Here is a 17582-nt window from a genome sequence, read left to right as displayed (position 1 = left end):
CTCGGTGTGTATGTGCCGGCTGCATGCCTGTGCCTGTCCACTTTGGAGGATCCGTGTGGGTGCACAGGTAATCCAATTTGAGTTTTGGAGTCAGAGCACAGCACGAGTAATGTTCAATGATGTATGACCCATCCATTCGGTTGAGCTTTATTTCTAATGCTTTGCAACTGCAAGAAGAGGTAGATCTCATTCAGCTGGATGTCAGCCTAGTGGAGCCCACAAAAAAATCTGCTTTTCTTTCTTTCTTTTTACACATCTGCAGTTTTGTTAGGTGGAGAATAACTTTCAGAAAACCCAAAGCTGTAAATTCTTTCCAGCATCATATTTAGCTTTATTTTATTTCTCGGTGGCATAGTTTTTGTTAAATTGTTACATGTTATTTTTATGTTACTTTACACTAATTAGCATTAGCATTTTTTAAACAAGGTTTTATAAGAGAAATTTTGAGTGCGCATCCCCCCACCCCAACTGGTGACCATCATGGTAAAACTGAAACTTCAAAATGTTATTTCACAAATCATCACAATTATTTTTTTTTATCTCCATTCATGTATGAATAAAATTTTTATATGACTGTAAAAATTCCGCTCATATTCTCTTTCACATTTGGCAAGATGTGTACAAATATGCCATTACACATTTTTAGAAGATAACTATTGTTGAATTATTGCTGAAATATGAAGTTTCATTTAGCAATTGATGTGTACAGAAAACACTGTCAATCTTGTGTGGAAATAAAATTTAGAATTTTGCCAAACTGACCATGTGATTTCAGACAAAAGTAGCCGTTTCAACTCCCCGAACCAGCTTCCTAATATTCAATGATTGTAATTTTGAATTGATATGGAATATTGTTTCACGTTCCATTAAAAGTAAAAATACCAAAATAAAATAAATGGATATGGATAATGTTTGAAAATATGGTTGAAGTGATATGTAATAACCTTTCTTATTATGTGAATGTTAATTACAACACACAACTCAGAAATTACTCTAGATGTCACATTGCTTTATTATAATGCTTATTATGATATAATATTTTCATCCTGTGTACTTCTTGCACTTGTAAAGTATGTTGACCCTGAGAATGTCGATGTCAGACACGCCAACAATCTGGCCGATGGGAACATTGGGATCGGGGATGGGAGTTAATGTTTCTGACTGTGGAGTAATTCCGAAGGCAGTCCTATAATTAGGAAGAATTGCAAGAGGCGATTAAACAGAATTTGTTTCTGTGCAACACAATTACACTTAGTACATTTGACTTAAGATTGTGTTTTTGTTCAGGCTTACCTTCCTTAGTGCATGACAGAGGAGTAATCATATTTAGTGTTGAGATTGTAAGAGTCCTTCTTATATAAGTCAATGTAATAATCTGTAGAAGAAACGCCAATAAGTTGAAAAGATTAAGCAATGAATCCGATTTCAATTAATCATCATTTGAGATTTTTACCTTTTATGATGTTTTGCCAGTTGACTCTGATGTACTGGTCGCGGTCGCTTCGAGTGTGTTCATGGTAGAAACCAAGTGCATGCAGCAGTGACACCACCTGCATGTCTCCGATACGACCCAGCAAAGAGAAACAGCTAAAGATGTAAACAGTAAACGAAAGCAGAGAAAATAATGCATAGAAGGCAGTGAAATTTGTCTTATCATCCAGTCTGTGAATGCTTCTTTACTGTTAGCTAATGATAAGGAACATTCTAACAGACAACATGGTTGCTGTAGTACTTGCAAAATAATTTGCAGTACTTTTAGACAAAATATATTTATTTACATGTGACTGAAACCACAATATTCCTATCTTCAACCAGATAACTTTGACCTTCAATCAAATAGTAGTGCAGTAAATAACTTACCCATATCTTGGTTCAACAGTTAGGTATGCCCCCTCCGCTGTGCGTGGAATGAAACAAACACAGGTTGCTGTTTCAAAGCCCTTCATGGCCTCTAAAATGGTCTTCTTCTCACCATCATCTACAGTTGTGAACAACTTAATCAGTGACGTAAGTGTTTCACTGGATAAATGATGTTAATGTGCTGTAACATGCATCACAGTTAAACCCACCATATTTATCACTTAGAACGTAAGGGATGTCAACATTCCCAGATGTGGGAATCAACAGGCTATTCCATCAACAGGAGTAGTTTTTATTTGGGCATTTCATGGTATTTCTGTTTTTCAGGAGGAGTATATCTCCTTCCACCAGAAACTCTCTCGATTCTATAAAAATACATGAAAGAATGACTTTTTAGGCAATTGACAAACTAAGAAAGCGCTGTTTTTCTCCAATATAATGATTGGATACTCACCATTGTTCATCCTGAGGATGGTTGTGGTAATGTCCTCCCTAGAGATCTCTATGAATGCAAGAAAAGAAGAAGTCATACAGCCTTGTTTTTACAATGAGAAAAGTGAGAATGTGACGCAGTTAGTTATACGGAGCTACAACGAGACAAAACCAGATTTGGTCACTTACCACTGTGACCAGCATGAGCCTGTGAAAATAATACAGAAAAAAAATATATTGTATTATATATTTTATATAGTTGTTTATAATGTTGTGTTACAGATAACGATAGGCGCCAATGTTATGGGTGATGCGACATCCATTAAAAACAGCATTTACAAGCAGGTTTAGTTTTTAGTTAGTATTTCCTTACATGGTCATGATGAGGCCCAGAAGCAGCAGCAGAAGAGAAACTCTTGTTGTAAGGTCCATGTTGGTCTTGATGTGCCATTGGTGAAGGTGTCAATTGAGAGACTTCACTTGTCTTCCAACGAAGTGATGCTAAAACCCAGCCAGGGGTGAGCTTATATGCAAGGTGTCCAGGTGTGTCTGTGTACAGAGATTAGTGGTAGGGGTTCAAAGGGCTTTGCCTTAGACACACAACTGATTAGTGTGCCCTGTGTAGCTTTGCCCACTGTTTCCACACTGATAATCTCATTCTAAACTTATGCTATAAACATTCAGTGTAAAGAGTTTTCTGGCACTGCTTTCAAGTCGTAGTTTTTAAACCATTTACACACCTGAGAACTAAAGGCTGATGTATGTGTGTTTAAAATTGTAGTGTTGTTGTGAATCAGTTGATTTTCTGCTTCTTCAGTTGGTGCGGATAGAGAAAACCACTTGTAGGTTTATGCTCCTCTGTTATATGTACTGTTCTATTACTGCTAATAAGTACCTTTGTGTTTTCAGAATTTTTGTATCAAAAGGTAAGGTACATATTGGAGTGTGATTCATTGTACAGCCCATCCAAGTAGTGTGTTGCAGGCAGCAGGATTTATTAAAATTCTAACATTTTATTTTTTTATGTTACTTGCCGCTAATTTTTTTGTTTTTGTATGTGATTAAAAAATGTAAAATAACAAACTCGTGTGCAAAATGTTCAAACTGAAACTGAAAACTTTAGATCATAAACCAAAACAATGGTTCTCACCGTACATTTTTTAGAATCAGCATATTTTTAATAATAAAAATATTATTGGATAAATCTGATTTATATACAGCACAAGACAGCCTTCATCTTAACTAGAGACAAGTCAGTGTTTTCTAAAATTGGGAGAATGAATGAAATACAGCTGTACAGAAAACAAATGTCTGATGCAAATAAAGAAGACAATACCTGGAGAGGGTTGCAGTTGTATAAACTTTATATGGGTTTTGGTACAATATACAGCATCAGAATAGAAGTGAAACTCTCATTTGACTGAGCAATCAATTGCCAGTCAAGAAAAAAATGAATCAATTCTCTTGATTTCGCTTCTCCAGTGTAAGAAAAGCGTTCTCTTGATTTATATTTTATATTATTCCAAAACAGATTCTGAACTCCAGTTTAGACCGGAGGAAATTAAACATGTTTTCCTTCCAGTTTATTGACAAAGGCAAAAGTCCAGCTCTAAATAAGAAGTCAATTTTTTTAAATTTCACTTTGACTTCATCATTTCTGGGAGGTGTAGTAGTAAATGGAAGAAGTGGAGAAAAAGAGAACTTCTGGCACCTTGTTCCTGAACACCACACAGCAGTGATGACATATCCAAGTCCAACACTGATGTGGTCCTGTGCTGTACATCACAATAATGCGACATTTATTATCAGTGGGGAAAAATTACACTGTGTGTGTGTTAGAGAGAAATGGTGCTGCAAACTCTGGCATCTGTTTTATGTGTACTTCAAATTCAACGTATTTGTAAGAGAACTTCTGGCACCTTGTTCCTGAACACCACACAGCAGTGATGACATAGCCTAGCCCTTCTCTGCTCTATAGTACATCGGAGTCTCTTCCTCTGACACTATGTGGGCAGCCAAGGACAACAGTCAATGAGCAATATCAATTTATGTAATAGACTATTAAACAGTGCGCTTAACATTTAGACTTGCTACACTGGTGTTCAGTGGGAGTGTGTGCCAGGAAGTCCTCTGCCATGATAATAGCCCTCTGAAATGAAACATGTTAGCCCGCTCTGCTGGCTCTTACTCACTCTTGCTTCTCCTCCTACAGTCGGTTCCCTGACCCCCTGCTTACTCTTCTTCCTTTCACCTTTTGCTCTGAATACCACTGGATGTCAAATAACAATTAACTGTTTTTCATACTGCATTCATGTCGAGCATCACCTGTGAACCCTCTCAGCATGTATTGTTGCATGCAAGTGTTGAAATATCTAATTCATTTCTTCAGTTGTTTTCTCACTGGCTGGTTAGTTTTATGTCTGACATGCAGCTGATGTTTTGTTTTGTTTTGTTTTTTTGTTTTTTTTGGGGGGGGTTACAACCCAAAGACTTTATAGAAGTAGCTCTCCGCTCGCTTTCCTCTGTCTCCTTTCTTGCCCTCTCCTTGTTCCTAATACTAGAGTCAATCTGTGATGGTAAACATCGTGTTCATAATAATTGACATTCAGACAAACAGGAACAATTACATCGAATATGAACACTGTCTTAATTGGTGTGCATTTCCAGTCCTGTAAGAGTCATGTGAAAAGTAAATTAAATCAGATGTCATTGTAGATTGATTAAGCCACAATCTAGTTGCACAGTCCATTCAGAGAATAACTGCGTCTGATGGATGACATGTCAAGTGCTTTATGAGGCACATTTGAAACTGATCATCTTTAAAGTCTAGGAGAAGTAGCAGCAAAATAAAAAGAAATAATTTTTTTGTTTTTGGTCCGGCGATTTTAACATAACCGTGTCTGGTGCGTGTCTAATGGAAAGAGCCAATACTGTAGCAAACTTAAAATGAAATTCACAAGATGTGTTCAGCTGGCGAAACTTAATGGGATTGTGGACTTTTTTGGAGGAAAACAAACACATCACTGTCTTTATTGGTACCAGTTATAGTGTGGTACGTGCCTTGCTCAGGGGCACATCGAAACTGATTATGAGCGAGAGAAAAGTGTGACTCATTCAGTCTGCCCACCCACGTTTTCCCAGCACGCCTAGAACTGATGATGTTAGAGAAGTAGTTGCGATCCCATTTCCCCTCCTTCGGGCAAAAGTTGCTGAGATAAACCCTTTCTGTTAGCACTTCTGTGTAGATACTGTAATGCAATCATTTTGAACTTTTAGAACATTAATGAAATAATTTAAAACATCTCAACCCCAGCGTGGAGAAACACATGCTTCATAGATTTAACAGTTGAGATTTAGCTCTTCACAATGTTGTGTAGGTTTTTGCAGTGCAGTGATGATGTTACCCTGTAGTTTGTTTTGTTTTTTCCTATAATGTTTTGGGTTTCTAATCTTACAATATACAACGCTTTGAGATGAATGCTAGTGTGATTTGGCTTTCACTGTCATATACGTAATTGTACACTGTTTTGCATGAGTATTACAGAGCTGAGTAAACATAAAACTAGTGCTCCAATCTGCTCTGTTGTTTTTGAAGAATCATGCTTTGGTAAACTTTCTAAAGTAAATGATTTAAAGCTGTAAATACCTTATAAATATCTTCAGCCATCCAGCATTTCTTTCTATTTTGAAAAAGCAAATGGGAAATAGGGATTTATTGAAATCACAGTCCATGGGGCAAACACAGTTTGAAGTACAATTTTAACAAACAATTCTAACACTGTGGAGCATGACCAGCCTGAGCATCGCCTGAAATCTTATGGCCAAGCTTTCATGTCATTTCTTTAAGTAGTCTTCAGGAATGTTTCTCGAAGGAAGTTCAAAGTCGTTCTAGGAATGTTGGCTGCAAGTTGTTCTGTTCTCCATCAAGATGATTCCACACTGCTTCAACAATGTTGATGTGCAGGTTCTGTTGAGGCCAGTCTATCTCACCAGTCCAATCCAATGTGAGTTTTTCTATCCAATTATGGTTTTATTGAATTGACTTAGAATTTTTGTCCTGCTGTAAAGTTGTCCAGTTGAATCTCTCAGGTCCAGTGTCAGTTCTTTTATTGGGTTTTTTTCCCCTAATTCTTAAGAACATGACTTTCAGATACTGTTCATTTGATGTTGATAGTTTTGCAACTTTTTTTTGTCCTCCGTGGGCCGAGTTCCCTCACATTTGTGAAAGACCGACACACTGCCCAGCATGCCAAGATATGCCAAGGTTCCAGCTAATGACTCTTTAGGAATCACTTCATTGGTGTAAAAATAGTTTTTTAGAGCTTTTGAATTGTGTTATTATTTGCATTTTTCATAGATTCAGCTAAAGGAAATATATGTTTCTCCACCAGGCTGCCAGTAACAAAATGCAAGATACAATCTGAAATTGGTTATTTGCAACATTGTTTTGTGCAGACACAATGCAGATTCATCCCTTGAGCTAGGTACCTTTTTTGTGCTCGTTTAGTGTTAAGTGGCATTGTTTATAAATGGTAAATGGCCTGTATTTGTATAGCACTTTTACTAGTCCCTAAGGACGCTTTACATATCCAGTCATCCACCCATTCATAAACTGGTGATGGCAAGCTACATGTAGCCACAGCCACCCTGGGGCGCACTGACAGAGGCGAGGCTGCCGGACACTGGCGCCACCGGGCCCTCTGATCACCACCAGTAGGCAACGGGTGAAGTGTCTTGCCCAAGGACACAACAACCGAGTTTGTCCAAGCCGGGGCTCGAACCGGCAACCTTCCGATTACAAGGCGAACTCCCAACTCTTGAGATCGTTTAGTGTTAAGTGGCTCAATAAACAAAAAACCTTTTCTGAAAATGGACAGGTACAAGAACTGGAGTGAAAATGAGTGAAAAAGCAGAACTTTGAAATCTTGGAGAACTATTGCTCTAAAAAATTACAACACATTCTTGGTCTTTGGAAGCACACTGTAAAGAAATGAGAGTGGCTCTAGACTTTTGCAAGATGCTGTATATATGTATATGTTTAACTTTGTAAAGAGATCTTGTTTTACTATTTGCATTTTACACCCAGTTCAACCCATGGACTGTTAGTGAACACCCTATTGCATCAAATTACACAGTGCAGGTGTATTACATCTCAAGTCAAGATATTAGGAGATTTGTTAAACTTCTTGGTGAGTTGCTTTGGTAAAACTCGCCATGTAAGCTCATGAGGTTGTGATGGTAGGCAAGGTATTATAGGTATGAATGAGGTACAAGATGAAAAGCTGCATTTGAAAGATCTTCTGCTACAGTACACATGTGGGACTGAATGAAGTGGGTTGGCCAGTCGTGAGTTTTTACTGCTTCAAACTAAATTATTCTAGTATTACACCTGCATATAGTGTGAAATTAGGCTGACTTTTTTCAGTTCAGTATACATGCTAATGTACACTGAAATAGGAGTACTAGTTTTTGTTTTTGGTTAACATCCAGTTCTTCTCTCTCCTCCTTCAACTCCGTAAATGCCCCAGTCGGTGCATGCACGCTAGCTTAAGTTTTTCCACCAAATGTAGAAAATCCCCTAATGAGGCTTTAGGCACTGCTATTTTTCATCTCTATCATTTCACCAAGCTGTATTTAACATCACATGAAATAAGCACCCTTCAGTTAACAAGACTCAGTGGAAAAATTCATATTCATTAAAACTCGAAAACTCTCAGAACCAAATTAATTAGCACAAGACCGTAACAGTTTGTGTTTTGTGATATCGTACTGCGTGCCTAGTCAGTTGGTGGATTTCTGTAGTATAGCTAACTTGAACTAAAGAGGCATTTCCCCAGTCTATGTCGCTGATATTGGAAGACGTGTAGCCCATATTTCCAAGAGCATTGCTCAGTGAGAGATCTCTAAAACCCATTTCCTGCCTGGCTTAGAATAATGAGGTGTTAGAGCCTGCTGGCAGAGCTTAGCTGCACACCTCCCCAATGAAAAAGTTATAGATGATATGCAATTGGAAACACACACACACACGCACACACACACGCACAAACCCACTTCACACTCAAAGACATGGACATATGCCCCCTGGAGGTGTTATGGATAGCTGCATATTGCAATGCCAGCTAGCAGGAAGCACTGTCAGCCAGTCTGCACTGTGGGCATTGATAGGACAATCAGTTCGCTCTGGAGCCATCACAGCCAATCATCAGACAGTTTCTTGGCGGGCTGCACCCAATCTTCAGAGGGTTGCCAGATCTCCTTTTCTCAGTGAGCTGTTGCTGGCTTACTACTAGCCAACCATAAAAAAGAGCTGCCGCCTCGTGTCAGCCAATCGTGTGAGTGTTGGCCAGAGTTAGTCCTATCAACAGATAACTGCTGCACTGTTACAGCCAATCTGGGCTTTATCCTTCCCTACAGATGTCCGATTAGTGTAGTTTAGGGAAATCAAACTGCCACAACAGGCCCACTTTGCCAATGTGGCAGCGTGAATGGAGAGAATAGTAAAATGGGATAGGAAAAGCCCACAAAGGCTTACTTAACCGCAATACTCTGGCTGTTACGTTTTAATGCTGTGCGGGTGAGTTTTTTTATTTGTATTCGCAGCACTGTTGGTCACAAAATATAGTTTCATATCTCACTTTCTCTAATAATAATGTGAGCTAGCAGGTGCTGCTTAACTGCGGACGTCTTTCATTAATGAGATTTTAAATTTACCAGCATGTACTTGTCAAGGCCTATAAGTTTATTCCTCGTAAACCTGTTCCGGCATTCACGAGGCAAGGACGTGTTCGCTGAACTCAAGTCGTGTCCATTTTAATGGCCCTATAACACATGGCAGCATCTTGGTGACAGAGCCATTAGATCAGATGATAGAACAGGGGTTTTTAGACTTGCCCTATCTTTTCTGCTTTCACTGCAAAATGTTGCAGGTAATGTATGAGTCTGTCTCGTTTGAATTTGGCCCTACGTGGTTATGCACATTCATGCTAATCCATTCCAAGTTTGTTTCAGACCATTCAACTCTTTCTTCAGCACAGTGGCAAAACAGTGCTAACAGCACCTTTAATCACTGCTCATGCAGGAAAACAAGCATTTTTTTCACTTAGGAAGACATAAGATTTCCTCCGCTTTTCAAGAACATTCTAAGAAAATTCATCAGATGCTTGTTTAGTAAGTATTACCTTAAATTTTTCTGTACTTGGCTTAGGGTTCACACACTCCGGCATCAAAAACAATAATAATAATGGATTGGATTTATATAGCGCTTTTCAAGGCACCCAAAGCGCTTTACAATGCCATTATTCATTCACTCTCGCATTCACACACTGGTGGAGGCAAGCTACGGTTGTAGCCACAGCTGCCCTGGGGCAGACTGACAGAAGCGAGGCTGCCATATCGCGCCATCGGCCCCTCTGGCCAACACCAGTAGGCGGTAGGGTCGTGTCTTGGGCAAGTGTCTTGCCCAAGGACACAACGACCAGGACAGAGAGCCCGGGAATCGAATCGGCGACCTTCCGGTTACAGATACGCTTCCCAACCCCCTGAGCCATGGTCGCCCCAACGTTAGCTTTAATTCAGAGTTGAGCAAAAATTCTGCCTGGATACAAATTTTGGTGATGTACATTGAACATGACACGTAAAACAAACGGAAACGGGTATTGTAACATCATATTTGCAGAGGGATGAGGAACTGAAATAAATTTATTTATAACAATCAAAAGGATTGGGAATTATTTAAAAAAAACATTTTCTTTAATATAGGTGTCAGTAATTGCTTTATGTGTTGCTATTTGTTTCATTCAGATACACATGCACACGCCATCATCCTCAAGTAAGACTTATATGCATCCGTTATCTCCTCTGTCCTTTCTCTGTTCACAGTTGGTGTGGTTGAGCCAAACACTCTTCTTTTGAATTTTCAGATAATCTGTTAAAAATGTCCTTTATAATTAATTTAATGTATCCGTCTGTAAATTAGTACAAAAAAAAGAACCACTGCACTTTAACTGATTCCAAGCTGATGGCTCCTAATTGCTGGATTGACTATTTAGCAGTTCAATTTCCTGTCATAGATAGCCCAGTTTGTGCGAGACATTTATCATTAAAAACAATTACCAATTTACTAATTACAATATTTGCAGATTCATTTTCTGTTGCTTAATGATTTCAGTATCACTCAGAAGCTCAAATTGCAGAACAGTTTCTCATTGAAGAACTCATGTAGCAAATCTTGGCGTCTAAGTCTTTCATGCTCAGAGTTTTTAATCAAATTTAAGGGCTGTAAATTTAAGATACTGGGTTTCTGCTGGATGTATGCCTGTGCTAAACAAGTTAAATTAAAAATGACAACACATGGTAACTTCTCATCACTGTATACAGAGAACAGGCATAGCTGTCTTTTTTTCCTCCCTGCACTAACCGATAAGTTTCAGCACCACAGACCAAGAAAGTACCATCGCAGCACTGCTTCCAGCCAGACACCACGCAACGTCTAACAGCGTTAGCCTCAAATGTTTGGCTTAGAGTAAAAACCAAAATTCGAATACTAATCCCTTCAAAGTCAAACATCAGATGTTACCAGCCTCATTTATGTCACTTCCTGAAGATGGCTCGCATGGCATAAAGCTTGCACAAACATAATGGCTGCAGCTGTATGCAGTCAAGCTCCATAACTCCTGCTGTGAAGTGCTGTAATATGGGAGCAAAGACGAATCTGTCCTCTAAATCTCCCTACCTTCACCCTTCATCGTCATCTCTCTCTTCCCATCTCAGCAGGGCTTTGGCAGCTTCACACTGGCCTAATTTTAGAGTAACAAGATGTGTGTATACGTGACTCAGTGTGTGGTTGCATATGTGTTTTAGTGTGTGTGTTTTTCATGTATGTGTTGCCTAACTCCAAACGAAATCTCCGAGGGCTAAAGCTGTGTGTTCTGTGTTCCTGTAATGATCCACGTCCACGAACAAACGGACCTCTCAGCCGTTTTAATGAGATGTCTCAACTCGCGTATCTAGCTCGGTTTGTTCTCTTGTGCCAAAAAAAGACCACTCGACATCTCTATTCAGTTTAATAACGACTGTCTTCTTTTTCCGCTGAACCGGACAAACGTGTTTTCCGTGGCGCTGCGAACTTTGCACCGAAAGATTGTGTTTGTTTTTTGCCGCCGCAGTACACACTGGGATAGATGATCTGCGCCAATAGTGTGAAGCCAGATCTATACAGAGTCTCATTTACAATAAGAGTGGAGGATGAAGACTCCATGCGAGTGCATTACAGTGTGTAATCAATACGCTCTGACAACCTCTGATGTAATAGTATGCATGTGCTGCTGGCAAACCATTTCAAGACCTTATACACATGGATGACCCCATGGATGAGTTGCTTCTCAATTATCCAGCAGCCAGGCCTGGGTGCAATGTAAACTTGCAGTTTCAAAAGGCACGGGAGATGCACAGAAAATAATAGAATTATTATGTGTTGCCTTTGGCAATGGCCCATGTTTACTTACTCTCAAAAGCAAAACCCACAGAATTTATTCAGATATAACCAGTGGCACTGTTGTGCATCACCTGAGAGAATTTGAACCAAGTCCAACTTTAATAATGGATGTGCTGTATAATTCAGTATCACCTTCTTGTATTTGGAAAGCTCTATTTGCATAACTATTCAATGTAGAATTCTTATTCGAATACTTTCTTAGTTATAAATTATTAACACGGCAATCTTAAAACTGCACTAATCAATATTTAAAACCAATAATTCACATTTTTGTATGTAAAGTAAGAGTAGTCCCTTCCAGTCAGAAACCACTCTGCATTTGACACTGTCGGATACTTTTAACCCACAGCTTCACCGTTCTTATTAGCCTGCTGGTTTCCAAAGGCAGCGCACAGCTGTTCACAAAACAAAAGAAGAAGAAAAACACTGATAAAGCTCATTGTACACTGCTTATTCACATAAAACATCAAAAAGCTGAATTAAGCAACTAGTTGGGGTACAAAGTGGAACATTTGGCTGCTAAAAGATGTTAGAGTGAATATTTCACTAAACATTTGCCAGGTGGCTTGAAGCACAGAACCCAACGAATGCTAATACTGCATTTCCACGTGTCAGTATCCCACTGTCTGTAGACTGCAAATAGCCAGAAAGTGTTGCTTTATAGTCTTTTGGAGCTAAAGCAAAAATGTTTGGTGAGGCAGTGCACATTTTGAAGTGGAAAACACAAGCATTCCTCTTATAGTTTTAGAGTTAAATTCATATATATTCAAATACAAATATATTTGGTTGAATCCACATGAGGGGTTTTCTACTAAATATACTGCTAGTAACCTTTTTTCATGCTGTGTATGTTATGTAACTGAGTCAGTTTGCTAACTGTGTGACCTTTATACACTTGTATATTCACTGTCTTAGACAGAAAATACATTTTATCGATTTACACCCCGGTACACAATATACACTGTTCACCATGGTGACTCTTGAGCAGTACAAATGTTGAACTTGATACTGTAGTTGTTTTCAGCAGACATCTATACCCGATGTTGTACTGTTCTTCGGTTTAGCACGTGTATAGAGGTCTTGCATCTCGTGTGAAAAGGCTCCGGTCAAACTGATTCCATTAACATGCGGTTTTAATGGAGTCTGCTGAAAGCATGTTAGACTGTATTATTTAACGGTAAGTGTTGGCTGTAGAGTATTTAAGCAGTTTTACAAATCGTCTTTTGAAAAGCCATTGTTTTTGGCAGATATGGCAAATGTGAACTTATTTGTGCGTTATCGCTAAGCTTTTGATGTTGGCATTGTGCAGTGTTATCACACAGCTGAAATTGCCTTTTCTTCCCCAACAGTCCTTTTAAAAGCAACAGAAAGTGTATTTCCGGTGGTGCTAGCACAGAATATATAATGAGTGTTTTGTGATAACAAAACAGTTATTTCATGAAATTGTTACTCCATGCATATTGCATATGTTTCTCTCCTCCTGTTTCGCACTCTGTGCTGTTTTTCTCTTTTTGGATCTCTCATTCTGAGAAGGTGATTACGGAGCCAGAAAACTAGCAGGATATGGTTAGTGTTCCTCAGGGGTTGGTCTGAGGACATTAAGCCCACAGTGACAACGAGCCCCAGCTGTTGGGCGTTTTTTTTCACATTCATTTGTTTGTCAAATTTAGAGTCTCGTCTATTGCCAAGAACTCCCTCTGCCACACAAGCACTCCAGAACTGTGGTGACAAGGCTGCTTTTAGCCAAATCCAATTTAATCTCCACTGGCGGTACTGGATAAAGCCGTCTCCATCTCCCCTAACTGAGGCCAAGGCAGGCTAGTTATTCTACTGTATGATGCTCATTAACCACGTAAAGACGCAACACAAACTTGAACGCACACGCAAACACTCTCAGGTACAGGCGAATGTGAAGTGCGAGTACTAAACTAACAGTTTAACACACACAGTTATATGTGGCGAGGCTTAGTCTCGTTCTCTCCTCCTACTTTTCTGCATTTTCTCTCAGTATTGTGTATTTCTGCAGCAGGGGAAATGATGTCACTTTTATGGAAATGAGAAACCAAAATGAAAACGAGATTCACATCTGAGACTCCTGCTTCTACCCTGCAGGTCCGCTGCTTTTCTTTTTTTTTTTCTTTAAACTAATAATTACCAGAAAGCTAGTGTGTGTGTGTGTGTGTGTGTGTGTGTGTGTGTGTGTGTGTGTGTGTGTGTGTGTGTGTGTGTGGAGAGAGTTTGGATGTTTGTGCCTGCAGATGGTTAGGTGGATGGGGATAGTGAGGGGGAGTAATAATAGAGGCGGAGATTTACATTTATGCAAATTTCCCATCGTGACACAAAGGTTCAAGACAACATTTGCTCAACATGCGCATCAGTGCTGTTTAATCACAAGTGCATGTGGTGCACATAAACAAGCCACCTTAATATTATACTTTTCGTTTGTGTTTATTATACTGATATTTCTTGTGCACACATGCTTTGCTGTGGAGCAGCGTACAAAACAAACACAGTGAGGAAATAATATTCCAATATTACACAGTAATAAATGTTATTTACTCTTAATGGTATCATTTTGTGTAATTACTATTTCAAATAGTTCATTTAGTGCACCATACAGCTATACTTCTGGAAAATGGTAGAAGGAAGTGTTTTTATCACCCCTAGTGGGGGTTATGTGACAGTGCTTCAACAAGTGGATCCTGTTGTTTTTCTATGATGTACATGTTTGAAGAAGAATTTGAAAATGTATATGAAAGGATGTCACAATATCAGAAGTTTAGTAGTCAGTACCACTGAACTTCCATGATTCTTTAATATGACAAGTCCAAAATAACGATGATGGCTAAATGGATGATGGCAGCTGCTGATCTTCTGAGCACTGCTCAGCTCAAGTAATTGTAAGGTATTTCTCAGAGACGGCCGCAATTCCCAACCAATAACAGCAGCACTCCAGATTATGAACAGTTTGATGACATCACACAATAAAGCTGGAACATAGCACTGCTTCATCTTCACATTTATTTATTTATTTATTTGTGCAGGTCTGTACGACTGATTTTAATATGCTTAGATTAAGTGTCCAGTTTCAGGTTTAAAAATACTCTGTAGCATCTTTTTGGTTGTTTTTAAATTGTGTCTGATAAGCTTAATCACTAAAGCTGTTTTCACACACGCCCTTTAGCTGTGAACTCTTCTCAACATAGTGGAGCTGCAAGCAGGAATGTAAATGTCCAATTCAGATTGGAGATTAAACAGTCTTTAACCTGCCAGCTCGCTAGTAAAAAGTGTAACGGTCTGGAAAATTCACAGTGAGCGAGCAGGTGCCAAATGTCCTGCTTCCTGCATGCTCGACCCAAGAAGCATCCTCACATCAACCAAACGGAGTAGAATATGGTGAAAAATTCTTTAAAAAATTCCTCATTGCTTTATATTTTTCTAAGAAAATGAGAAACAGGTGGGGCGCACTGACAGAGGCGAGGCTGCCGGACACTGGGCCCTCTGACCACCACCAGTAGGCAGCAGGTGAAGTGTCTTGCCCAAGGACACAGCGACCGAGACTGTCCAAGCCGGGGCTCGAACCGGCAACCTTCCGATTACAAGGCGAACTCCCAACTCTTGAGCCACGATCACGATAAATGTGCAAGCATACATGGAAATACAGTATAAAAGGCGAAAAAGAGCTTTGTACAATTCTAACTTTACACAGCCTGAACTCTCTTGGAAGGAAATACAAAACTCTTTGTTACATTCTCTGTCAAGATGATGCTGAGGTCCGGGCTCTGGGGAAGCCAGTCCATGACTGATAGTCTTCCATTATGTGTTTTTCTGTCCAGGTATGCTTTTACTGCACTGGCAGTGTGTCTGAGCATTGTCATGCCGAAAAATGAAGCCGTTGCCAGTTAGACGCTTTCCAGATGGTATTGTGTGTCAAGATGCGTCTTAATGATAACTTTTGTTGTTTGCAAAACTCCAGCGGGCACCATTAATTATTATCACATCTGTAGGACTTCAAGTTGCAGCAGAGCATTTTGTGTTTTCCATTTCTTAGAATTATGAACTTAGTGTTTCTTCTCCCACTAAAGATAATTAGGCCTTGTTGGTTTGGAAACTAACTGAGCAAAACTAAATTGGCTGAAAATGAAAGCTTAAATTAAGTTATCTTTGTTAAGCTTTAGCAAACATTAGCAAATTGGACCCTCGCTAGTCTGAATAATGTGTGATCTGCAGTTTCTTACTGCTGGCATGTTCCATGCACTTACTGCTGAATACAACATAATGTGATGCATCTAAATTTGAAGCTTTTACTGAAATTGACTTTGCTTTCTTAGGCGTCTTTATTTAAGATGTTTACTTACAGATTAAATATACTGTTGCACATATGACACTTTATACAGCTGTACATACTAGGGCTGCCACGATTAGTCGACTAGTCACGATTACGTCGACTGTCAAAATCGTTGACGACTGATTTAATAGTCGACACGTCGTTTGAAGCTTTGTAAGATCACAAAAGACACAGGAATGAGTAGTAGGATTTAAGAGTGTAATAACGGACTGAAACAGAAGATGGCAGCATTTCATGTACAAGGATGCCAGCTGCCGTTAAACCCCGAAGAAGAAGAAGTAGCTCTGTCCCAGAATTCATAGCTCAGCCCAGCTCAGTTTCCAACAATGGCAGCAGGTACTTAGTTTTAATATTACTCTTATTATTCTTTCTGGGTCACAAAATAAACGTTTAATACATTTTCAGGCGAGAATGTTATTGTATAAACCTCAAATATCTGCTCAGTTTATCAAGACACCACATACTTTCAAAAGCGCTCCGACGTTTTCGGAGACTTCTGTTACCCACTAGCTCGTTAGCTAGCTGGGGTTACAGGCTCACTAAAGCCCGTGAGAACACCCGACTCCAGGCACATCATTGTCAAACCCACCGCCGTCTTTCACTACTCAGGTTAAACATGATATATAAGTCACTTAGATAACTTAAAATGTTATTGTTTGGCTTTTTTTTTTAGTATTTTATTTGTTCCTGAGTAAATCGGTTTGGCTGAGATTAAAGTTATAGTTTTACACAACTGAATAAACATCAAGCAGACAGCTGATTATCAGAAGTGTGAGATGCTCGAGAATATACTCCGGTGTCCTGTTATATTTTAGATAGCAAGGAGTTTATTAAACTTCACCGAAACAATCTGCAAATTTCATTAAAATTTAATAAACTATCACCTTGTCTTTATTTTTAGTTAGCACATACCTTAAACACTTAAAGCTGTAAGCTAATGATAGTTATATAAGAGCAGATGCTGCTGGTGCAATAAGCTGTACGTTGTATGTCCAATGGATGATGATCTGATTAGTCGACTAATCCCAAAAATAATCAGTGACTAGTCGACTATCAAAATAATCGTTTGTGGCAGCCCTAGTGCATAACATGTCAGGCAGTCATAATAATTACACATATAAGATGCAATCTGTAATTCAACCTTAGCAGCACACCAGTCTTGGTTAAATAACAAGATTTTAAAAAAAATTTGTAAAGGCAAAAATCCTGTAAGGCAAAAATTCTTATTCTCCATTCAAAGCATGCAAGGAGGTAGATAGAAACGATTAGACAGGCCCTTTATAACATACCATTTGCAGTATATAAGACATCATCTTTTCCCATGTAATGAACTTGTATGGGATGTAATTAAGAATTAGAGGGATATAACCTGACACTTCTGACCCGCTGTGGTGTGTTCAAAGCTTTGTCTGTCTCCTGTTTCCCTTCAACCAGCACATCTTTTATCTA

At 39.1% G+C, this 17582-nt stretch overlaps 2 protein-coding genes across 10 annotated transcripts in view; one reads left to right on the top strand and one right to left on the bottom strand.

Moving 5' to 3' along the window:
* The window catches only part of LOC146501387 (MAM domain-containing glycosylphosphatidylinositol anchor protein 2), a 221727-nt gene that overhangs the window by 59416 nt on the left and 144729 nt on the right, over positions 1-17582 (top strand). Inside the window, exon 1 of one of the 9 annotated variants that reach the window (XM_085133647.1) lies at positions 1207-16469. The exons of the other annotated variants lie outside the window; for them this stretch is intronic. Coding sequence (XP_084989773.1) covers positions 16460-16469 — 10 coding nt within the window. The 5' untranslated portion in view covers positions 1207-16459. Of the gene's footprint in view, positions 1-1206; positions 16470-17582 lie in introns of those variants that run through there. 9 annotated transcript variants of the gene reach the window in all.
* Positions 1042-9839, bottom strand: LOC146501388 (low choriolytic enzyme-like). The gene is made up of 5 exons (XM_085133259.1): positions 9752-9839; positions 2315-2362; positions 1861-1978; positions 1454-1587; positions 1042-1217 (listed from the first exon to the last, which is right to left on the bottom strand). The coding sequence occupies exons 1-5, from the start codon at positions 9837-9839 to the stop codon at positions 1042-1044; spliced, it is 564 nt and encodes a 187-aa protein (XP_084989385.1).

Source organism: Neolamprologus multifasciatus, chromosome 15, assembly GCF_963576455.1.
Source record: "Neolamprologus multifasciatus chromosome 15, fNeoMul1.2, whole genome shotgun sequence".
Lineage (NCBI taxonomy): Eukaryota > Metazoa > Chordata > Actinopteri > Cichliformes > Cichlidae > Neolamprologus > Neolamprologus multifasciatus.
The sequence above is the reverse complement of the archived record's forward strand: the minus strand, read 5'-3'. Positions and strand labels throughout refer to the sequence as shown.